This window comes from Cyprinodon tularosa, unplaced genomic scaffold, assembly GCF_016077235.1.
Source record: "Cyprinodon tularosa strain WSP-4 unplaced genomic scaffold, ASM1607723v1 ctg365, whole genome shotgun sequence".
In the NCBI taxonomy this organism is placed as follows: Eukaryota; Metazoa; Chordata; class Actinopteri; order Cyprinodontiformes; family Cyprinodontidae; genus Cyprinodon; species Cyprinodon tularosa.
Genome location: NW_024039080.1, coordinates 481323 through 506867, shown reverse-complemented (window position 1 = coordinate 506867; position 25545 = coordinate 481323). Strand labels below are relative to the sequence as shown.

The window sequence follows — 25545 nt, the reverse complement described above, 5'->3', positions numbered from 1 at the left end:
CTTGATACGCAGACACACACTGTTTTCCTGGATATGCATGAAGCAGCGCTGAGCTCTGTCGCTGTTTTTTTTTGTCTTGACACTAACTGAGAGTGATCCGATGGTGGTTGTCGCCCGCTTATGTATTTATCTCCTATTTTCCTTTTTGGGGAAATGTAGACATTATTGGTGGTTACCGTGCCGACCGCTTTCCCTCTCTGGGAGTCTGGATGCTGTGGGTTGGAGGCAGCCAATGAATGTCACCTCTCATCCACATTCTCATTAAACAACCTGCTCTCCGTCTGCCACATGCGCTGCATCCGTCCCCTGGCCTGTGCTCTGGGCAGATGTTGCTGCAGCTAGCTCCACACTGAGCCTATTGCTATGTGTGAAAGCACCCCCCCCCTCCTCCAGGACAGGAATAATAATGATTCATAATGTGGATGGGGGGGGCGCTTTATTCCCAGGACCACCTGAGTGACCTCATTCAGCAGCTCTACATACATGAAGACCTCTACTCCTCTCTGGCCTTAGCATGTGATGTGTCGAACCGCTCAGCGGCAGAACCGCAGACACGTCTCCCACTCCTCTCCTCATAGCACCTCCCACTGATCTCTATATATTCACTGTGAACCGCCATGTTGGTACTCCCCACTCCCATGAAAATGCCATTTAGCTGCTAAAACCAGCAGTTTCCTGTCTGCAGGAAGACGTTCCACTGGTCATTTCCCAGTCAGAATAAATCCATCTATAGCCGATGGATCCTATAGTTTAGTCTGCAGACTAACGTTAGTCTGGCTATCTCAGACTGACTGGAAGACATTAGCTGAGTTACAGAGATGGCAAAAGTACTCACTTTCCGTACTTGAGTAAAAGTACAGATACTTGTGTTAAAAAATACTCTGGTAAAAGTGGAAGTACTGATTAAACTTCTTTACTCAAGTAAAAGTAACAAAGTACAGGCTTGTAAATTTACTTAAAGTATAAAAGTAAAAGTAGAAACCACTTTTTTCATGCCGTTGCCTACATTTTAAATGGATGTCTGCCAATAGGACTAGATCTCCGTTGTGTTCATTTTCAATCATCTCGTCGTCCATGCTACTATGCTAACGCCACCGCCACAAAGCTGCAATGATTTGCCGCCAATGTAGTGGTGCGTCAAATGCAACGTAGATTCCCATCCAATTAGATTTAATTTTGGTATTGATGACGTGAAAAATAGTAACGGTAACTCCATTGAAATGATTCAAAGCTAAAGTAACGAGCCAATTTTTTAAATGTAAGGAGTAGAAATTACAGATATTTGTGTAAAAATGTAAGGAGTAGAAGTAAAAAGTTGCCATAAAAATAAGTAGTAAAGTAAAAATATCAGAAAAATCTACTTGAGTACAGTAACAAAGTATTTGTACTTCGTTACTTCCCATCTCTGCTGAGTTAGAAAATAGAAAGTAGAGGAAATAGAAAGTAAATCACTGTGAAATGTCAATATAGTAATTCTTTATTAAGTGGATGATGATGTAGTTTTTGTATTATGTGTTTGTTGTATTTCTCATTTGAAAAAGTCATGTGCTGAAATATATTGCAAGTTAGATACACAAATAAAGGCAACTCAAACATTTGACCCCATATATATATATATATATATATAGCATGCATTATCAGACATAAGATGTAATAACCGTAACAATGTAATAAATCCATGTACATCATCAATTTAGCGCTTTAGACACATCTATATTATTTTTGCTCCATTAACACATTCATTTTATTGTGATAGATTTGTACAATATGTTATATTACATGATTTAGAGACTTCATTGACTTTATAATGATTATGCAATGTGATGGGCAGATTGTTTTATTATAATTTGAAGTCAATCTACTGATGCTATGAGCGAGTGTGTTTCATGTGATGAATTTATCTTTATTCTAAAAGTCTTCAGTCCCCCTGAAAACAAGAACACCATCGTTGATCGATGCTGCAGGCACAGATTGTTTATATTTCAACCTAACTAGGGAGTACCAATATGGCGGCCGTACCGCCAACAGGCGATCCAGTGAATAAATGGAGATCAGAGGCACCTCCTCATAGCACCTCAGGGAGCCGTCCCTCCTGCTGTCAACAGTCCATCTGGAAATTGATGTCTGCACAGAGATATGAATGTTAAAAGGGGGGGGGGGAGTTAGCCGTTAGCTTCAGCCTTTCAGGACCAACCAGTCCAAATCTCAGTGTTTCACCAGAGCCTCACCTCAGACATCCTGAACCCCCCCGCTCTCATGTTATGTTGCAGCTAATGTTCAGTAGATGAACATGTGTTGAACTGGAACAGGAGCTTTGCTCTTGGCTCATGTATTTATGCTGTAGATATTTCCCAACATCAACATTTGGCACCTGGTTTCTCTTATGACTTCAGCAGCTGTAGATCTTTTGTTCTCCCACTAGTCACTCTGTGGCCAACGATCCACGCCCCTCAAAGAGGGTCTTAAATCACCCCCCCCCCCCCCCCCTCTCTCTGGGAGCCAGCCGCTTTCTTTCAAAAACGCAGCATTCCTTCATGCAATGACCGCTTCTTCTGGGTATTCTGGACCGCTGAGTTTGTTCCCCTCAATCATAAGCGGCGTAGCAGTCCTGCCTTTGTTCTCCGTCCTGTCGTTCCTCCATTCCTCCCTTTTTTTTTTATCTCTGCCGAGACAAACAGGAAGACCCAATTCCCCACTTTCCTCCCTCCAAAACGCGACATGACTGCTGGCCTTTTAATATCTGGAAATCCAGATTTGGATTAACGTCAGCGCTCGGGGATAAAACCGGAGGAAGAGGGAGAGACAGAAACGGGGGGAAATTGAAAGAGAAGATAGATTGAGAGGATTTAGATTAAAAAATAATAAAAAATACAGCTGGCATTGGTTCTTGTTGTGGAATGGGGTTAGGGAGTTTGACAAACAGGGCTGGCACAGTTTTAGCCTGATCTCGTGACGTGATAGATGTGAGTAAACCGAAATCATCCGAGGCAAACAGGCATCAGAGTCTCCAGGTCTGCTCGATGATTTGCAGCACATTTCTGAGTTCACGTAACAGTTGGTTCCTGCACTTGATTTCCATCTTGAACTCTCCTTAAAAGATGGATTTGCAGAAGGAAATGTGGTTATGATCGGACACAGTTAATCAGATTATGAAGTTCCAGCGGTTCAGTAATGGCTTGAATTATGCGATGTTGTACATGGTCTGAATGCAAACAACATGTGAAGCCACGGTCTTTATCAATGCAGCTCCCTTTCAGACGTTGGGCTAAACAGGAGCATTAAAGGGCCAACTTATCATTATGCCACATCAGCAATGCAGAGGCCCTTTGCAGCCTGAAGGAATACTTCATTTAGACGACAGGAGTAAGTTAACACTGAGAAGATTTGCTCTCCCTGAGTGGAGATAAAATTCACTCCTAGTCAGATTATTCAGGTGCCTTTAAAGTTCAAAGAGGTTCTAGTTTTTTCTTTTTTTCTGTAACACTCAGAAAATGTAAAAAAAAAAAAAGGAGGGAAAGAAAAGTTGTGATAAATCACAGATGAGGTTATAATACATGTGTCAGCGCCTGATCACCTCTCTGATGACTTCAAACAGTTCAGGACCTCTTAATTAGAATCTACGAATCGATGGGATAAAAAAAAACCCTGCTCAGCCCAAAAATATAAAATTTAAAAATTAAATGATAACCAGGAAAACCAAAGAAAACTCCTTCCTAATCAGCCTCTATAGCAGCAGTAACCAAGTAAAGACCAGCGGGGTCGAAAAAAGAAAATCAACCAGTAAAGGTTTGGAGACATTTTTAATTATAATCCGTTAATATAAACAGAATTTAACACTAAATAAAATGAGGTTTTTATGCATCTTATACTTTAAATTTTAAATAAAAAAAATACAAAAATAAATAAAATCTTCTTAAAATGTAAACATTTAAATATTAAAATGGAAAAATGTTTGCATTTTAATATCTAAAGTGTTTTTTAAAGTAGAGAACAACAATTGTTCAGTTTGGTTTATAGATAATTTCCTGATTCCCATATTTTCTCAAACCCCTGAACTGATGGTTTGTTCTTTTCTTTCTTTTTTCTGTCTTAATGTTGGCAGTGGGATTTAGGCTGCCCTGCAAGGCTTTAAACCTGGGTTTAACCGGAGACTAAGCCATTCTCAAGCACATATCAAGGAGCTCATTTTGAGCCTGGATCCAGATTTATTGTTGATTCTGTTCATGGTGGAGAATCCTGCTTCACAGCAGCAGGTTGAGCCAAACATCCTCTAAATGTGCAGGGTCATCTTTGAGCACGCCGTTTCACTTTTCTTTCACCAGTTCACCGCAGTTCTTCCAGCAGTCCACACTTTCTCTGCTCTCTTTTTCTCATGGTCTTCTCCTTCTTTCCCATCGCCCGGCTTGCCACAGGTTTGCCTGCTGGGTCTAAAAGTAGCAGCAGCAAGAATCTATCAAAAATGAACAATATTTCTAAAGAAAAAACGTGACGACCCCATCAGTTACGCCCATAGTTTGTTTTTTCTTTGATCACGTTTCCCTTCTGCTCTTCGAAGGTGAAAAGTTTTAGCATTCAGGATCATCTGTGGCCATTTGCTGCAGAAACTCTACTTTAATCAGGCTGAAAATTAAAATGGAGGAACTATTTCATTTCAAATAGACTCAACATTACTGTTGATTGATTGATCGACTTTATTGATCTCATAGTAGAGAAATTTACTTATTACATCAGCTCGAATTGTCAGAGAAGAAAAATGAGCCAAATGGAGAAAAAGGTGCATGGATGTATGCAGCCAAACAATTGATCCTGATATTATGATGATTTCATATAGGGATGCACGATATAATCGGCCCCCTATCGGTATCGGCCTTAAAACTGAATATCGGACATCGGCCCCCCCACCGATATTTAACCCGATATTTGATCAGCTTCTGAGTTTCTAAAGTCTAAAAAAATAAATAAAATACTACTTCTTCTTCTTCCTCAAAAACTTCTTTTTTACAGACTTAAAAACTTCTAAAGACGAGGGAAAAAATATTGATACATTAAAATATCCCAATATCTTCATATGCTGATATATTGCCATTTAAAAACACCATATCAATCTCTTTTACTAATGAAATATTGCTATATGTCATCGTTATGCTACGAAATCCCCCGAAAATTCACCAAATGTTGCCATATTTTTATATGTCGATATATTGACGCGGTATCGATCTGTTTTACTAACAAAATCTCACAAGAATTTGTAAAATATCACGAGAGTTTGTAACAGAACGATGAAATTTCACGAGATTTTGAAAGTAAAATAGATCGATACCGCGTTTTTAAAAATCTATTTGATATCAGCATATGAAAATATATTTGAGTTTATTATTTTTCAAAGTGTCAGAAATGGATAACAAAACTGCTATTTTCAATGACTACTTATTTTTGTCCAGCTTTAACATCGGTATCGATATCGGTTATCGGCTACATGAGTTTTAAAATATCGGCATATCGGATATCGGCCAAAATCCCAATATCGTGCATCACTAATTTCATATTTTGCAGACGTTCCCTGGATGGTTATGCATCGCAGAGGCACAGATAACCATGTGTGAACCGTCTGACCAGTAAATGACAGCGAGAAAATGAGTTTATAGGAGGCTGACAGAAAGCCAGAGAACTTTAAGAAAACTTACAAACATTTATAAAGAAATCAAGGTTACTACTAAACAGCTCAGAGATATTAAACATTAAAAATGATCAAATTAAAGAAGTGAAAGCAATAAAAGCAGCTGAAAGATGCACACAATTATTATAATTATTGATAACTTTTAAAAAATGTTGAAAAAATGTCATACTAAATGTTTCATTTAAAAAGATTTAAGCTGATTAAAAAAAAAAAAGTTGTACTAGTATGAATGTTCCTCCAGGATGTCGCTGCTTTTCTTCCAGTCGCTTGATTTATATTAAAGTTTCTGCCTCCAAAAAATTCCCTAAATATATAAAGAAGTAATAAAAAAAACTCATAATGTTTGTTAATGTTTCTAAGAACATCGAACCACCAGATAAAATCAACTCATAAATACAAAAGATAACTAAAATTATACATTAGTTTTTAACTTTAAAGTAACAATTCTGCTAGAAGTTTTGACTTTATAAAAGAAATAACTTAAAACTGGTTAAAACTGGTTGTTTAAGTGGAGTTACATGATAAAGTGTAACAGGAAAAGACGTAATTTTCAGGATTCTTTAAAAATAAAAGCATTGTTATCCTCAAATCTATTATTATGTGAGTTTATGTTAGCATGAGCTCTGGTTTTATTGGAAGTTTTTATAAGGATAAAAAAAAAAAAGTCTGGAATTAGTTAAATTTTTTTTTAATCTGTAAAAGTTAGAAAATGAGAAAACGAGACGTGATGGAAGAAATGTTTGAGTTTCTGTGGTTTTTAAAACGAGGTTCAGACGCCAAACAAAATACTGAAAACCTTTTCTTAGTCTTTTTTCATGGTTTGAGAAATTTAAGTGTTTACTTTTTCTTTTTTTTTTATAACAGATTCTTGCATGTTTAGATGCAAAAAGTCGGGAAACTAAACTTGTATAATTTAAGAATCACTGGAAAATGATCCGCCTCTAAAAATATCTAAAACTGGAGGTTGAAATTGGTAATGAGTTTTTGTAACCATATTTTAAATGTTTATTTAATTATTTAGGGTTAAGTTAAGTATTTATTTTTCTCAGAAATAAATGTTTTCTTTATTTTTTTTTTTGCTAAACACCATGCAATGCTGCAGCTGTTTTCATAACTGACCTCGGAGTTTTTTTTACTTCTCTTTCCAATAAAACATTTTGGTGACTTTTCTCTCTTTCCCTAACATACGAAGCGGCCATCGTTTGATCCAGTGTTTGTTTAAAAGCGGCATTTAGTTTAGAGATCTGAGCCTGCAGCTTTTAGAGTGCAGGATGTAGATCATTCAGCCGGCTACGAGTGTTCGCTCGCATTAATGTCGCACGTAAATTTAAAATGTCCTGTTCATCCACGGCACTTAGCGGCCCCGGCCTCTCCTGTATATTTCAGTGTCCGCCTCGCTCAGCTGTGTTGAGTCTACATCAGGGTTTTGATGGGGGGGGGGTGATTGCACCAAAGAGCTCCTGACAAGATGTTATCACAGTGAGCCTCACAAATTATCACGCACTGCGGCCATGCTAGCAAAATGTTGTGCTTCCCGTCGTAATTTAGAGGCCGAGCGCCATCTGATAGCGTAACACAATATTAGTGCTCTTCATTATTTGGCTTTCTTCAGTGTCTCTGAAGTAAAAAAGCTGAAATCCCTGAGGGGGAGAACAGAATGTCAGCATTAATAACACTTAGGAATGGCAGAACATGAATCAACTAGATGAGGAGCTTTTTTTCTAGCTGCAGAGCCGCATTTCAGCAGCTTGATACATGAGTTTATGGCAAGTAATCGCATGTAGAAACATTGATTGAGGCGTGCTGGTTAGTATTCCCGTGTTTGTCGGGAATTGTTTGGACCCAGATTCCCTCCCTTCCTTCTTCTGCTTCTCTTTGTGCCGTCATTAGATAAGAATCCTCTCTAAGACCATGTCATCATAACGAGGGTGCCATCTGAAGCAATCACCATGGGAGATGGTTATTGAGTTAAGAGGGAGGGAAGGGGAGGGGGAGAGGCTGATATTGGAGATACAGAAAAAGATTGTGGCCTGGATGGGTGAGGCGGGGAGGGGAACCAAAAGCGTTTTGGAGGAAGGGAAGCTGCAGACTTAGCGGACATGGAGATCATTTGGGGAATTCCAGACTCACATCCCAACACACACACATGCGACCGCAGGGTTAACCGCTCGGCGTTAAGGCCGGAGTCACACTCTGTCTCCCTGGGTCATTATCACGGGCCTGAAAATAGAGCGCCCGTTCTGCTGTGACGCGGGAAGAGACCATGACATCGGCTAAACGAGCCAAGACCCCCTAAACTCTCCTCCAACGCCTTAAAACCAGCGCAGGCACACCTCCTGCTCCTGCTCTCATTTAGAAACGGACGTGCAAACTCAAAGGGAGGCATTTAGCTTGTTGAGCCGCCGGCGAGCGGTTACACATGTGGCCCAGAGGGAGTTAGCCGGAGCAGCTGGAGCTTTCCAAGCTCTGCCTCACTGCTCTGCTATGCACAAACAACAAACAGTCAGACTCTGAGGTCTGACCAAGTTCCTCTTTGCCACCTCAGTGGACTGCAATGTTGCTCCTTTCATTTGGCTTCCCTATGCTGTGTTAATGAGAGATGGCGCTGAGAAGAGCTGCCGGCTGATTGAGGTTGAGAACTGCTAATCACTGGAACAGCTAATCAGAGCTTGTCGTAAATATTGATTGGTTCTGTGCGTTATGGACGTGCTCATTAACCAACGTGTCACCATCTCTCCTCTTTCCTCCTCCCCCCCTGCAGCTACCTCCAACGGCACGGTCGAGGGTCTGGAGAACCGCGAGGGAGGCGTGTGCAAGAGCCGAGCCATGAAAGTCATCATGAAAGTCGGGCAAGGTAAATCACCCTACATGTATAACACAAAGCGAGCGCTGCTGCCTTGGAGCCATGTTTCACTTTGGTGTGACATTTCCATTTAACGCCGTGTGTGTCGCCGTGACTTTGTCCGCCAGCAGCGTCCAATGAGACGCCGTCTCTGGGACTGTGGAGCTTTCTGTGTGCCGGCGGGGTTAATGTTTCCTCATTTTTCTTCTAACTTTTCCTGTTTTAACCAACTTTTATGTTGTGTTTACATCTCAAAGAAATGAAATTATACAAGCATGAATTTTACAGGATAAAAAATGTTTTTAACACCTACAGCATCCTCTGAATCATTAGCAATGATGGGTAACGATGTGTTCAGACCAAATGGTTGCCGTGGAGACGGTGTGGCCCTAAGAAGTGATTAATTGCTTGCTTTGGAGATATTTTTTCCTGCCGTACCTTCCTCTTTACCGAGTGCGGTGTGGAGATAAGTATAGGCCCTCGTCCCGCCTTGTTTGTCTCAGTTGCCTTTAAGCCTTTTAATTATCGCTCTGACTGTAGATATAGACACGTTTAGACAAGCACTTATTTTCACGCAGCCATTTTTTTGACTTATGACACACATTTCACATTACTAAAATAGCATGTTTCTAGTTTGGATACTGAATTGGAAGAGCGGCTAAGAGAAATGAACTTCAGTGATATCCTGTTTGTTTCTTGGTTTTATAATAATTGTTGAACTTTTCAATTCTATTCAGTTTATTTCTATAGCTCCAATTCCCATCATCTCATCTCAGGTCACTTTCCAGTTCACCAGATCATCCAGTCAGATTGATTCAAAGTTTTCTATCTAAGGAAAACCAGCTGATTGCATTGACTCATTGACTCTTCAGCAATCCCTCACACTAAGCATGCTTGTAGCGACAGTGGAGAGGAAAAACTCCCTTTGAACAGGAAGAAACCTCCAGCAGAACCAGGCTCAGTGTGAGCGGCCATCTGCTGAGGCCCAGTGGGGTTCAAGGAGACAGAAGCAGACATAGAAAAAGAAGCATAGATACAAAAGGCAACTGTCAACCAGCTCCACAGGCGGCCCCGTCCAGGAAACACACAGCCAGGCAGACGAGCTCCGAGCCAGCTCCCATGTCAGAGGATGAAGAGAGCACATCCAGTTAGTCACAGTCAGAGAAACAGGACTACACTGGAAAACAGGCCAAGCTCCAACATCTAGAAACAAAGGTGTTGATGGCAGCAGCACAGCTGACATTTCTCTCCAGGATGGAGTCACAGCCAAACAGGAACAGACCAGATGAAGCTACTATGAGAAAAAGCAGAGAGAGCAGAACGTTAGAGATTGAACTAACAGATTCTGCAGAGTGGGAGAATAGAGATAGAATGAAGCAGAATGATGAAAAAGGGGTCCCTATGTCCTCCAGCAGTCTAAGCCTATAGCAGCAGAACTATAGAGATACACTATATTGCCAAAAGTATTTGCTCACCTGCCTTGACTCACATATGAGCTTAAGTGACATCCCGTTCCTAATCCATAGGGTTCAATATGACGTCGGTCCACCCTTTGCAGCTAGAACAGCTTCAACTCTTCTGGGAAGGCTGTCCACAAGGTTTAGGAGTGTGTTTATGGGAATTTTTGACCATTCTTCCAGAAGCGCATTTGTGAGGTCGCACACTGATGTTGGACGAGAAGGCCTGGCTCTCAGTCTCCGCTCTAATTCATCCCAAAGGTGTTCTATCGGGTTGAGGTCAGGACTCTGTGCAGGCCAGTCAAGTTCATCCACACCAGACTCTTTCATCCATGTCTTTATGGACCTTGCTTTGTGCACTGGTGCACAGTCATGTTGGAAGAGGAAGGGGCCAGCTCCAAACTGTTCCCACAAAGTTGGGAGCATGGAATTGTCCAAAATGTCTTGGTATGCTGAAGCATTCAGAGTTCCTTTCACTGGAACTAAGGGGCCAAGCCCAGCTCCTGAAAAACAACCTCACACCATAATCCCCCCTCCACCAAACTTTACACTTGGCACAATGCAGTCAGACAAGTACCGTTCTCTTGGCAACCGCCAAACCCAGACCCGTCCATCAGATTGCCAGATGGAGAAGCGCGATTCGTCACTCCAGAGAACGCGTCTCCACTGCTCTAGAGTCCAGTGGCGGCGTGCTTTACACCACCGCATCCGACGCTTTGCATTGCACTTGGTGATGTATGGCTTGGATGCAGCTGCTCGACCATGGAAACCCATTCCATGAAGCTCTCTGCGCACTGTTCTTGAGCTAATCTGAAGGCCACATGAAGTTTGGAGGTCTGTAGTGATTGACTCTGCAGAAAGTTGGCGACCTCTTCGCACTATGCGCGTCAGCATCCGCTGACCCCGCTCCGTCAGTTTACGTGGCCTACCACTTCGTGGCTGAGTTGCTGTCGTTCCCAAACACTTCCATTTTCTTATAATACAGCTGACAGTTGACTGTGGAATATTTAGGAGCGAGGAAATTTCACGACTGGATTTGTTGCACAGGTGGCATCCTATCACAGTTCCACGCTGGAATTCACTGAGCTCCTGAGAGCGACCCATTCTTTCACAAATGTTTGTAAAAACAGTCTGCATGCCTAGGTGCTTGAATTTATACACCTGTGGCCATGGAAGTGATTGGAACACCTGATTCCAATAATTTGGATGGGTGAGCAAATACTTTTGGCAATATAGTGTAGATCAGGATAACCTGAGCCACTCTAACTAGAAGCTTTATCAAAAAAGGGGCGTGAAGGAAGCCATACATTAAACTTAGATTTCGTCTTTTAAAAACCTACAATGCAGCTATTAGAGTTACTCACTTCCTGCTATCATCGCAGTTCCAACCCCTTTACAGGAGAACAGAAGACCTCGCCTATTCAGCCAGGCCAACTATTCCCTCTAACGACCCCCTTTCAGAGACATAGACAGGTATGGGGCATTGCAGGCTAACAAAGAAGCCAAACGACCCCATTCCAAAGGTTTGGACCCGTTCATCCGTTTCTATTTGCATGTTTTCTAAACTAAAACTTTGTGATTCTACTGTATAAAACCTGGAACTAAACGCTATTTCTGAAATTTAGAATTGAAAAATCTTCCTGGATGGAAGAGAAACGGCATCAAACATGGAAACAAAGTCCAGTGGATTGATGTTAACTTTTTTGGAATTTATCAAAAAATCGAAGTCTGCCTTAAAAGTTGGTTCCACAGGATTGGACCCCCGGACAGAATGTGTAGATGGACCGGGAGAAGACGCCAACTACAACCAGGAAAACTGAGGGCAGGATTCAAACCGGAGAGCTTTGTGCCGCGAGGCAGCGGGGCCAAACCTGGGTCCGCTGTGCAGCCAGAAAGATGAAATGAAAAGGAAACAGTTTAAACTGTAACTCCCAGATGGCAACTTCATGAAAACTGCTGGTTGTTAATTAAAAGCCAGACAGGATAATAATCTGTTCACCAGTGGAAGTGTGTTTCTATCAGGCATTTGCAGCCAATCAATAATCAGGACTTCTGCCTGAACAGCGTTATTCAATTTTGAAGGATCTGTAAGTTAGCGTGATTAAAGGAAGCAGTCATGTTCAAGTTTCAAGTTGCACTGATGGAAAACGGCCCGCCGCTGTGATATAACATTACATAGGCCTGTATTATGATAGATGGTTGTATCCTCGCTGCCCAGCCGGCCCTGTGGGGGATCCAGACATGTTGAAGGACTCTAATATACCAATGAATAGTTTCTGCAAATTGTGTAGAAAAGAAATCTGAAAGAAATAACAACAAATGACTGATGACTGTGGGGAATGACTCCACGTCCAAGCGGCCGGCGTGCTCTCTGATATTCCTCGGCTGTGATTCTTGCAGCAAACTAATGTTTGAAGTTTCCATGTACTCTAGATGACGGTTCGGGGTACGTCATCCAAAAACGCTGGAGGTAAACAAGCAAGCTTTGTTTAGATATCCTTGGACCAAGCATTTGGTTCGCATCACGCGTTTCCCTTTTCCATGTCGATCCGCTTCACGATCCGGACTTCTATATCCTGGCTTTGACAGGGTACAGTACACAGATGTGTTGCTTTGTAAACAGTTCCTCCATCCTCAGAGCGCAAACAGACACTGAGAGGAACATCTGCCCGCCACGGCGATCCCATCCTAACTGAACCCTGGATCCCGCTGTAACTGGGAGGCGCTGTAATAAAATCAAGCGTGCGCGTGGAATCCGGGAGCAGGTATTTAGGATTACGGCGTTGTGTCCTGTGCAGAGCGTGCAGAGGAGGAGTAGAAACTAACAAGCTGCTGATGCTAGCAACATTCAGCAGATGTAGTGAAAAATGCCCAGAGACAGACAGCCTCTCCATGTAGGTCAGTTTGAGCAGCCAGGGACTGAGGGGGGGGGGGTCAACAGCGCCACGTGAGGTCTAGGAGACAATGACTTTTTCGCAGAGCTATTAAGGACAAACGGTTCCGTATTCTCCGGTTAATGCAAGTGGAAAGGGAAGCGCCTTATTTCCAAGGAAACTTCCAGGAAAATTCCTCTCAGCTTCTGTGGCTCCAGGCTGTTCCTCAACTCCAGCAGAGCCGTGCGCTCGTTTCCCGAAACGGCCCCCGCCGCAGCCGTCACTCCCAGTCAACGTGTCCTAAAAACCCTGTTCTGAAAGATGCTGAGCGCCCAGCTGCCGCTACTTTCAGAGTCGGTTTCTGGGTCTGGGATTCTGGATGCATTATGCTCTCGCCGCTGTTTTAAGGACGCCGTTGATTCGGCTGCATTTAAGGGATTGTTTTTTTCCATTAAGCTTCCATTATTGCCATCTCCAACACATCGTTGGTATTTTTCTCTATTCTTCGTATTCAGCTGGTGGCTGTGAGTGCAGAAAGTGCTGAAAATGTCAGATATAATTCGCAGAATGAATCCTTTCTTTAACACAGAACGGTGGCATATAGAGAAGTACTTTGACATTATGCATTTAGGACTTTATGTGGCTGCTCTCCTTTTGAGAAATTATTTTTCAGGATTTTCTTTTAAAGCTCTATTAATGCACATAAAACATTAACAAATTACACACATATATATAAATAAAATGTATATTTCAGGAGCCATTGCGGGGCTGTGATATCTGAGCAGTTTCTCTCCTTTATTAGCTATTTGAGGAAACTTAAAGAACTTGTGCCTCAGGGCAAAATGTCTGCATATTTTTTTTCTTCTCTTCTCTGAAATTAAACATAAAAATCCTCAGCAGACTAATCAATAATGAAAACAGACATTATTCACATCCCCCGCGAGGCTCTTCCTCTGCAGCCGCACACTGTTTTGTTTTAGCAAACACAATAAAAAGTGAAGCCCCGCTCGCTTGTGACCCCAGATGTTATTGTGTGTTCGATTCAAGCATCCTCCGTCTCTGCAGCTGAGTGCCTTCTGCTCGCCAAGAACACCCCCCCCCCCATATGTCCGCTTCCAATCTTTCTGCACATTCTGCTGTGTACTTTGGTGATTGATTCCAGTAGGAAACGTGCCCAGCTTTCTTTACAGCAACATTTATTTTCAGCGCCATGCAAAACAACCCAGTTTATCATTCTTTTCACCTTTTGTCACCAAACAAGGTTTATTGTTATTCTGTGGGACATTATTTGACAGGTAAAAACACTAAGTAGTTGAGGCGGGACTTCTTCTGGCTGATAGGTGCTTAATAGTTGTCCTGGCAACAGATTGTCCAACAGGATCTCAGCAGGTCCTCCAGAGTTAGCAGTTAGCTGCTTCTCTAATGAATATTTATTAATAGCCACGTCTCTGACCTGCTCCTGAGTCTTCATCATCCTGTGTACGCCTTCCTGAAAGCAGTTAGCATTTTATTTTGTATCATAGGAAGAATAAAAATGCACATTTCATAGTTTTTTTTTCTTATTTTTAAAAGCAAATAAGAAAAAAAAAAGATCAATTTTGTTCATCTTCAAGATGAAGCCCTCCTTAACGGGGGCGTATTACATAAAATCTTGATGAAATAGTGATGTTTACTCCTTTTATGTCGCTAATTATTCCTTAAACGGCTGTTTATTGTTATTTTTGCAGTTTTATTTTCTGCCAAACAATAAAAAGGGAAGAAAAGTGTCTGAATGGGATCTAAACACGCCGCCGTTCCCATGTCACCGTCCTCATTACTAACATGTTGACTCACTGCCGTGCACGCATTTCTCCCCCCTCCGTCTACCTCTCCTGACGTTCCCGTCTCTCCGTTCTGCCGCTCGATCATCGCCGCCGCCCCCCCACCCCGCAGCCCCTCCCTCCTTCTGGTGGTTTGGCACTTCTGAGTTAGTAGCTCGTCTGCCTAGCTAAGGAAAATGTCAAACAGCACGCACAGACAGGAGAAAGAAAATGGGTCAGAACATTAGGTCGCTGCATGCACATGCTCACTACCCGAGGGTGGATGGGGGGGGGGCTCAGAGTGAGTCAGATCTGTGTCCTCATGCATCCCTTGTCATGCCTGAATGTTCCCACTTCTCACTCCTGTCTTCTCTTATCAATTATTGAGAAGGCACAACAGCTAGCGGCTAGGCTGCTGCAATCAGCGCCGAGCCGGGCTGTGGTCTGGACATGGAGAGGATAGAGCAGGGGGGGCCCCCCCACTACCCACACAAAAAAAAATAAGAGAAGAAGAAGAAAGAGACACTGTAGTCCAATCCTCTTCTCATCCACACCCAAATCATTTCTCATTTCATCTCAGGATTTAGCCATAATTGCTTGGAAATAGAAAATTTCCAAGCAATTCCCGCCCCCCCCCCCCCCCCCCCCCCCCCCCCCCCCCCCCCCCCTCCTATCATCCCGTCTTTGGCCACACACGCTTCCCACTGGGGACTCAAACACAAATTGCCTCCCAAAGAGCCCCCATTTCCGTTTTCCTCTCTCACCCCCTCAGAGCAGGCCTGGGGCGCAGATAAGGTCTGCAGGAATATCTGATGGACTAATACTGTCTCTCTGCCTGCCTGCCTGTCTACCTGTCTCTCTGTCTGTCTGTCTCTCTGCCTGCCTGCCTGTGTACCTGTCTCTCTGTCTGTCTGTCTCTCTGCCTGCCTGCCTGTGTACCTGTCTCTCTGTCTCTCTGCCTGCCTGCCTGTCTACCTGTCTCTCTGTCTGTCTGTCTCTCTGCCTGCCTGCCTGTGTACCTGTCTCTCTGCCTGCCTGCCTGTCTACCTGTCTCTCTGTCTGTCTGTCTCTCTGCCTGCCTGTCTGTCTGCCTGCCTACCTGTCCCTCTGTCTGCCTGCCTGCCTGTCTACCTGTCTCTCTGTCTGTCTGTCTCTCTGCCTGCCTGTCTGTCTGCCTGCCTGCCTGTCTACCTGTCTCTCTGTCTGTCTGTCTCTCTGCCTGCCTGTCTGTCTGCCTGCCTGTCTGTCTGCCTGCCTGCCTGTCTACCTGTCTCTCTGTCTGTCTGTCTCTCTGCCTGCCTGTCTGTCTGCCTGCCTACCTGTCCCTCTGTCTGCCTGCCTGCCTGTCTACCTGTCTCTCTGTCTGTCTGTCTCTCTGCCTGCCTGTCTGTCTGCCTGCCTGCCTGTCTACCTGTCTCTCTGTCTGTCTGTCTCTCTGCCTGCCTGTCTGTCTGCCTGCCTGTCTGTCTGCCTGCCTGCCTGTCTACCTGTCTCTCTGTCTGTCTGTCTCTCTGCCTGCCTGTCTGTCTGCCTGCCTACCTGTCCCTCTGTCTGCCTGCCTGCCTGTCTACCTGTCTCTCTGCCTGCCTGCCTGTCTACCTGTCTCTCTGTCTGTCTGTCTCTCTGCCTGCCTGTCTGTCTGCCTGCCTACCTGTCCCTCTGTCTGCCTGCCTGCCTGTCTACCTGTCTCTCTGTCTGTCTGTCTCTCTGCCTGCCTGTCTGTCTGCCTGCCTACCTGTCCCTCTGTCTGCCTGCCTGCCTGTCTACCTGTCTCTCTGTCTTTCTGTCTCTCTGCCTGCCTGTCTGTCTGCCTGCCTGCCTGTCTACCTGTCTCTCTGTCTGTCTGTCTCTCTGCCTGCCTGTCTGTCTGCCTGCCTGTCTGTCTGCCTGCCTGCCTGTCTACCTGTCTCTCTGTCTGTCTGTCTCTCTGCCTGCCTGTCTGTCTGCCTGCCTACCTGTCCCTCTCTCTGCCTGCCTGTCTGTCTGCCTGCCTACCTGTCCCTCTGTCTGCCTGCCTGCCTGTCTACCTGTCTCTCTGCCTGTTTGTCTGTCTGTCTGTCTGCCTTCAGAGTGTTGTCTCTGAAATCTCAACAGACAGTCAGATAAACAGTCTCCTTTCCTCTGCGCTCCCCTCATAGAACAGCTGTAGGTACCAGATCTGATCGGAGCCCCGCCTCTTCTTGTGATGTCATCAAATGGCAATGCCAATCAGACAAACTGTATTCAGTTCTCTTCTGGAGTCTCAATATATTAATACTCATGTTTGCTATTATTTTACGTTTCATCTGCGATCTAAAGTAGCAGAAAACAATCATTGTCAGTCTTGAAGGAAAGTAATGTTTTCTAAGACAGACTGAGCTGAGTTGATATTCTGCAAAGTGGGAGAATAGAGATAGAATGAAGCAGAATGATGAAAAAGGGGTCCCTATGTCCTCCAGCAGTCTAAGCCTATAGCAGCAGAACTATAGAGATAGATCAGGATAACCTGAGCCACTCTAACTAGAAGCTTTATCAAAAAGGAAAGTTTTAAGCCTAGCCTTAAAAGTAGACAGGGTAGAAGTTAAAAGTAGTGTAGCCTAATGTGGCTAACTGAGCAAGCTAAAAGAGGCTAACCTGTTAGCTAGAGCTAGCTACAGCGCTACCCAGCTCTTTATATCACGCTCTAACAGTTACGTTGTTCACCAGAAACAGATTTTTTCAGTTTTGTTATCAATCAGGTGAAACTTCATTGGTCATCAGACGCGCTAACGCTACAGATGCTCACGACTCGACAACCGAACGCTGCGTGATGTTATTATTGTTGTCTAGGCAACCACGATGTTTTACGTCACTGGCAGGAAGCAGGACCTGAGCAGATCTGGTCCCTTCAGCGCCCCCCCGGCCTTTGAAGGATGCTTCTTTTCACAGAGCTGAAGCCTGGCCGATAAATAAGGCATATTATGGCCTTTTAACGTGATGAATAATGTAAAACAATAAAAAGTTAATATATAACTGCCTTACCCCCATTCTGCCAAGCCTGAGTGTATTGTAAGTATATTGGAGGAGTGTGTGGGGGGGTGTGGGAGTGTGCAGAGCTCTCAGGAGTGTGTCGGTGTCTGAGTGTTTGCTGAAGGAGCTGCTGATGTAGATGTGAGCTCACTGTTTTACGACAGGACAGGGATATCGCCGTGTTTCACAGGCGTTGGCAAATCCCCCCCCCCTGCTTTCATCTTCCCTTCTGACACAGTTTCGAAGCAGGCGAGGATAACCGTCTCTGTGTATAAAAGATATATCAAAAGATAATAAGCATAATCCTTTGCTGTAGCGGAGGAACAAGTCATTGTAATTCATGGCATGCGGCTTTCCAAGGCTGACTTTTTGTGTGTTTTTCTTTTCTTCTCCTCCGTTTCCCACAGTCCCGAATGCAGCGAACCCGGAGGGGCCGGAAACCCCAGAGGAGAACGCCATACCGGAGTCCAGCAGTTCCGGTCCACCCGACCCGAGTAAGACTGGGCCTGTGATGCCAGGAATCCCTGGTGAGTGCTTTCAGACACTTCGGCCGTGAACTCTGGATGAAATAAACGCTCATTTTTCTCTCTGAAATCAGCATAGCTCAGTCAGATCGGATGCTGGCATCCAACAACTTTCAAGTCTACCACAGATTCCTAGATCTGGACTTTGACTAGGCCTTTCTGACGCCCGAGAATGAAAATGAATCGTTTTCTACTCGTCTTTTTCAGCCTCTGAGAGGTTTTCCTCCCATCAGTTAGGGCCTGTTTTCCACACAGCATGATTCTGCCTCTTCTGTGTTCCCTAATATGATCAAAGTAAAATATTATTCTGATGAAAAGAATCAATAGAATTCAAATATAATCAGAAATAAAGACATTAGGATGGATTCATTCCATATGATGGTTATTTTAGACTAAATCTGTTTTAATAAAGTTGTTTCACATAAAAAGATTTTGGGGTAATTAGTGTTAGAATTTGGCTTAAATCAGTTCCATCCTGTAATTAATATTTCAAGCAGGTGAAGCATTATTTTTTCCTGCTTGTGCTAATAATCCTTTTAACATCCGCAGACAGAAATTAATAATATAGTTTATCCTCTTAAAGTGTATTTTCTCTCATTTGACTCGTTTTAAACTCTTTCCTGTTCCAGCGCTCCTCACAGAATGGAGGAAAAGTCTCTAAAATGAAGGTTGCGATGAAACGACCTAAAACCACACCCTAAACAAACACAGCTCGCCCTGAGTCACAGAGGGAGGGTGCTGCATTGTGGGAGACTTAAAGACGCAGCTCATTATTGCATATCTGCCTTAAACCTCATTAGAGTTGCAGATCAATGGAGATCAAACGCAGGGATAATTGAAGGAGTCACTCCGGCCTCGCTGGATGCTGTCAGGCTGTCTTCATTTCTTGTTTTTCACCTCCAGCTTCTTCATGGCTGCCTCCCATCAGAAAAGCTTCTTCTTCTGCTGCTTTGCAGGAACTTTTCAGCTTTGAGCGCCACAAACTTCCCCCAAAGTTCACCCTGTTCCTCCTGTCCCGATGTGATAAGCAGCGATCCCTTAATAGTTGCTTATTTGACATTAGCTGCTCTAAAAAAAGATGTCCCTATGTCACTTTTCCTGTATTCCCGGGGTTTTCACCTGCCTGCCTGCCGCGGTTGGATCCGTCATTATGTCAAGCGAGGGTGGAATGAAGGACGAGTGGTGGTGGGTTGAGGGGCTGATATTTCAGGAATGAAATTTCTGACAGCCTCTCTCCGCGACTCGCTCTCCGCTGCCCAGAATGTACGAAATTCCTTCAGTCTCTGATTTCAGCGATAAGAGCAGAAGTGGTAGCCTTCAATCAGGCCATTTGGTGGTGATAAGGTGCAGTTATCCTCTTATCAATAAATGCTTAAGAGCAAAGGAGGCAGCAGCATGCAGACACAGCCATTAACGGGGCTGGCAGCTCCTGAGCTATGAGACTTTTCTGTGCCTGTGGAGGTAAGGGGGGGTGTTAGAGGTGAGGAGGGGTCACGGACAGTAAAAGAGTGATAGCTGGGGGGGGGGGGGTGTTCTTTGGCAGCAGCTGCATGCATACATGGAAAACAGATTTGGTTGTTCTCAGATTTCAGTGACCGGCGGAGCCAGCCTTTCTCCTCCCCATCCCATCCTGAACCCCCCCCCCCCCAACAAAAGGATCAAATCAGATGTACAGATGTGCCCCCCCCCCTCCACATTTGGTTTTTCCATCGCTAACTCGGCCTCTGACACACAGATGATGTCCAACAACTTGCCCTCGCTTGAAAAGCAAAATACAAAAGAACAAGAAAGAGAAACCAGAGCGGGAATCTGAGCCCTGCTGAGTGGCGTCCTCAGATCTCATCGGAGCGCCATCAATTAGATGACATGCAGGACGCCGTTAGTCACGACGCGCAGACCAGAAAGTAGGATGAACTCCGAGCTGATCTACTGGGAAGCGGGGGGCTGTCTCCTCTCACCGACAATCAATTTTCTCTTAACTCGTTCAATTGGAGCGGCTAAACAACCTCTTTATTTTCTAATTAAACAAATTCTAGAAAATAAAGAAATAAAAATGAAGAATCCAGGACACACATCCCTCCTGTTCCTCATAAAACTAACCTCATCCCCTCAAACCGTCGCACCTTTTCTGAGATTAGAACTAGGGATTATTTTACAAACTGATTAATTTTCAGTTAATCGATTGATAATCGGATAGGATAACGTTCATCAAAGAAGATTTATTAAAGAATTTAACCAAGTGAAACAAAAACTTTTCCACTTGAGGAGTTCTCAATAGAGCAGATTGACAGATAAATTTACCTTAAATGCAAAATGTTTACATATTTTTTACAGTCTTGGTATAATTCCTGCTCTAACCTGGTCGCTCTGTCAGCTAGCAGTCTTTATACTCCAGTTAACGATTAATCAATTAGTTAGTAAGTAATGTTTATTTTTATAGCAGCTTTCACAGACATGGAGGTTGCAAAGTTCTTTACAAAATTAAAATACAAATAAAATATATTTGCTGTCATAAAAACATGACCATAAGACAACCGTTAATCTACTAGAATTAAAATGCTTTCTTAAACAAACTGGTTTTCAGTTCTCTGGCAGCTCCAGCTGTGATAAAAGAAGACAAACTTTTAATTTTAGATAAAAAGAGACGAGCCCTGAGCAGAACACATCTGCAGGTTTATTTCTTCCACTTTCTGAATGTTTATTTCTTTGTCTTTGACTATAACCAAGAATCTCTCTGAATAACATTGATTTTTGAGTTTTTGGTTATAATGTAATGAAATGTAGAGTTATTGAAGCTTATCTGAGGCAAAGTAGATATTAAGTCACTGATTATTTTGAATTCCCAATAGTTTTTATCAATTAGCAGAAAGATGTTTTCTCATTCATCAGAAGTCTTTCCTCTCTTCAGCTTTAGAAAGATAAATCATGGCTGCCCTTTTCGTGACCTCCCCGTCCTTACGCCCTCCCTCTGTCTCTGATCTCTCCCCAGGCCCTAAGATTCAGGACGACCCGGGTTCCTCTTCCAGTTCCGAGGGCTTCTTCAGCTCCAAGGTCGCCGTGTTCTCCGCCATAGCGATAGGCTGCATCGTCTTCCTCGTGCTCATCCTGCTCGTCGTCATCCTCCTCATCAAGGTGCGCAAGCGCTCCAGGAAAAATGCCCACTCGCAGGCCCGCCCCTCGGCTTTGTCACTCAGCACGCTGTCTAACCCCAAGCTGCCCGGCGGCACGGCCGGCACGGAGCCCAGTGACATCATCATCCCCCTGCGGACAGAGAACAACTACTGCCCCCACTACGAGAAGGTGAGCGGGGACTACGGTCACCCGGTCTACATCGTCCAGGAGATGCCTCCGCAGAGCCCGGCCAACATCTACTACAAGGTCTGACGTGCTTCGCGGAGCAGCAGCAACGGCCAGCAGAGAGAAAAAAAGAGGAGCGCTTGATTTACGTTCTTGGGAAGAACTTTTTCCTTCGCATTCGGGGACTTGAAGCCCCCGGTTATTTGTACCACCTGCTGCACAAATCTGGAGAAACATGTACTGACCCGTCACCAGCGGGGTTAGGGAGCTGACTGATGAGACCCCCCCCACACACACAGCCTTCCTTTCACCCCCGACCGCTGACCCTCTCAAAAGGCTCCCCTCCCACCCTGTACGTCCCCCCCCCACTGCCAGAGAGGCGGGAGCGGAGCGTCCGACCAACAGATGGAACTCTCTCTGTTAACGGACGGAATAGAACTTATCTCATCTCCCTGAAGTACAGTCTGCGCTACACCCAATTAAACACCATCCCAGCACACACCAGCCGGAAACAGGCGGGGGGCACGGGGGGGGCGGGGGGGTTTGGTGCAGAGAGCCATTTGGTCTGCAGCTTGTGTCCAAACAAGAACGGAAAATAAAGACAGAAGTGGGTGTATGTGTGTGCAGATCTGTGCATGTGACGGCGGTGGGGGGGGGGCCGCCGTTTCTGGGCCATGGAAAACTCTCCAGATAGCTCAGGTATCTTACACAGTGTGTGGAATAATGTGCTCCTCTCCCTGACGCACCTCTGATGTTTGCCTTACTTACTATTTTTGATGGAGGATTTCCTTGAACCCTGATTAAGTTCACAAAGCAGTTGTATTTTGTTAGACTTTTCCTACGAGTGCACAATGTATAGAAACTAAACCCGTCATCGTCTCGCCGTCATCTCCTCTCCGCATGCATCATCTTATCGTTTTTACTTTCTAAGGAGGGACTTTAACCTGGACTCCAGCTCTGGAGGCGTGTCGGTGGATCCCTCCAGCGCTGCTCTGATGTCACTGTGTATTTCAGGGTGTGCCCTCAGTCAGGGCGCTGGGACATGTCCGGACCAGTTCTTCTATGAGGGGAGACTTTATTGGATTTGATGTCTAGATACTGTAGCCTCAGCTTAAAAAAAAAAAACAGACACAGAGCGCTCCAGTTGGCACCGATCGGACATCTTAGCGGCTTCCAGACAGGCAGGCAGGTTGGTGTTTGTTTGCTGTTTCTTTTGGTTGAAGCAACAAAAAAAAATGTTAGTTTGGGGCGTCGGTCGGATGGTTCTCCCTGATTGGCTGGCCTACTTAGGTATGATGTCCTACATATAGGTTTGGACGGCCGCCGTCTGTAGATGAGGCGGTGGAGGCGGTCAGCTTCGTGTGACTAATCTGTGCCATCTTAGAGCCCACGGTCAGCAGCCAGAAAACGTTCCTGTGACTTAAACCTGGAAGGATAAGGGAGGTGGGAGCGTGTTTGGGGGGGGGTTGTTTAGGTGGTTTCTGCAGCTCTCCATCCTGTCTCACCAGCTGTGCAGTGAATAAAAACGCTGCGTAGAAATATTCAGCGAGGAAGCTGCAGGCCAGCTATCAGACAGCCCGGGGCGACGGCATCAAGGCGGGATTTCACCGCAGCTGCATGTGTGAGGATGGGGGTGGGGGAAGGGGGTGTTTTTATGTGTTCACATAGGTGCTTGCTTGTGCTTATATTTGCAGTTTCCACTCAGTTGATGCTTGCAGGTGTGTCTGGCGCTGCTATGACAGACTGGAAACCTTCTCTAACTGAGCAACCGAGTGCTAAATCCTGAGCTAATGATACGGCAAGCCATTGGTGCCAAATATAGGTGACTTCACAATCCATTTAGAAAAGAAATAAGGTTTAAAAAATCACTATAATAAAAACCCAGGAAAAAAACAATATATGATAAACCAGCAAGTCATATTTTAAACCTCATTTGCAGCTATTCAATGCCTGTTTATAAGAGAGGGAGAAAAAAGAAACATTTCAGCTGCTCATAAACAGGTATTTATTGCATGGCTCTATCACAAAGCGCAGGTCGCTGTAAAACAGGCCAGAAACCCCTAAAGGAGGCCAAATTTTACACCAGCAACTTCTAGGTTCAGATAATAACCGTAGTGAATCCCACATTCTGGGAACTTCTGACATTTAGGGAATTTCTTTACAGGGTTGGAAGAGTACACCAATATCAGGTGCGAATGTCTTGCCGTAATGGGAGGAGATCTGGAAGCCATAGCGTTGTCTTTGCACACAGGGCAACAGAGACACACGGAGACGAGCAGGTCCAGGTTCATCTCCAGTCAGGCTGAAGCGTAACGTCATCAGCTGCCACTTCCAGGACGGACATCTCCCTCAGACGGGCGCTGCTGAGTTAAAAGGCGACCCCGGCTTGACGACTCGGGGAGGACTCGGGCGGCTCTAGTGTGTCGTTAACCTCTGAGTTAACAACCTCAGCAGCTGCCGGGATTTTTTTGGGGTTTTTTTTGCGGCCCTGCGTTTTAACTCAGCATGCACCCCTCTGCAAAACTCATCTAGAGCATATATTTTTGTTTCGGATCAACGCGCCTCCATTCATCTACACCAGCTTAGGGAGTCATTACCAAATTACCGCAAAGCATAATTCATTTTCATTCATTCTAGCGACCGTTTAGGGTTATTCCAATTCTGGAGAAATTATAAAAAAAATAAAGAAAAAAAGTCGGCCATGACATGTAAATATATGGATAGAGCCCAATTTAAGATGTAATTTCCACCTGAACACTGATCATAAGAAGAATTTAAGATTAGATTTTTGTAATGGAGGATGTTTGTAAATAGCCGTCTTTTTAAAGTGTGTTTTGTATGGATCCTCGCCATTTTCTTTTGTCTTCATTTTCTCTTCCTTTAGATTTTAACAGAATATTGCAACAGAGCTGTCTTTTACGCAGCCTCCAGTATTGTCGAAAAAAAGTCTTTGTTACCACACATGTTTTAAAAATATTAATATTAATAATAATAAAACAAATCTAGGATTCAGAGTTTTTTTTTTTTTTTTATGTTGCCATTCAACAGGGATTTATTTGGTCAGACTGAACCTTTGTCGCCGAGTGGCTTTGAAACGGATGGGTTACTGAAACCATGATGATGTTGGAGGCGCCACCTCACCCTGCTTATGAACACTATGTTATTCTGCTAAATTTCAGTTAGCTTCACCTTTGGCAACATCATAGAAAAAGATGTCGGGTCTGAGTTGAGTTTTAATAAGTCCAGAGGGCCGGAAGGGGAAGGAAGGTGTTCGCTCACCGATAAATCATCTGGCTTCCTCCACTCATTATCCGCCGGGCGGTCTTTCCTTCTAAAGATGCTCGCTCACCTCCTTCTCTCCTTTGTCCTCCCATCCTTCCTAATTTAGCACAAGGATGCTGTGGGATGGTTTCTGCTATATTTTTCAGAGCCACAGTATTATTATTTTTTTTCAATGTGCATGTAAAAGCAAAACCTGTTGAATTTATTTTCCTTTTTGTTCGAAATCACAAATGTTATTTTTATGTTTCTCGTTCTTGTCATTCACTTATTTACCGCTTCTCAGCGTAACCTGTTGGCACCAGCTACAATGGAAACAATGTTCCACCAGTTTGGAAACTACAGCTTATTGATGAATAAAATTTTTCCCATGGAACTCGCTCTGATGTGATGGTCTTTCTTAAAGGGATCCATGATTAGTTTTAACTCTAAATTTATTTGAGAAATGATTATTTAAGATGTAAATTAAATAATCATAAATAATCAATAATCAAGGAGCCTGATAACTAAAAGATAAAAGTTAGAGGTTAAAAGTAGGGTAGCGTAATGTGGCTAACTGACCGAGCTAAAAGAGGCTAACCTGTTAGCTACAGCTAGATACAGCGCTACCCAGCTCTTTATTGAGAGCGAAGTGCTCTGTTAGGAACATAAGGAACAATCAGAACTCTGATTGTTTACATGTTAGCTTCTGCTAATGGTGTTAGCACTAGCTTATATAGCAAACATTACATCAAAAGCTGATATATTTGTTTGATTTCACTGATATCTCATCTATAACACAGTGCAGCCTTTTCTATATTTACATCAGT

General features: G+C 44.0%; 1 protein-coding gene across 1 annotated transcript in view; it reads left to right on the top strand.

The window, feature by feature from the left end:
* Positions 1-23337, top strand: part of efnb1 (ephrin-B1) — a 100009-nt gene extending 76672 nt beyond the window's left edge. The window contains exons 3-5 of the mRNA XM_038296019.1: positions 8439-8531; positions 18044-18163; positions 21150-23337. Coding sequence (XP_038151947.1) covers positions 8439-8531; positions 18044-18163; positions 21150-21544 — 608 coding nt within the window. The 3' untranslated portion in view covers positions 21545-23337. The remainder of the gene's footprint in view (positions 1-8438; positions 8532-18043; positions 18164-21149) is intronic.
* Positions 23338-25545: the final 2208 nt, after the last annotated feature.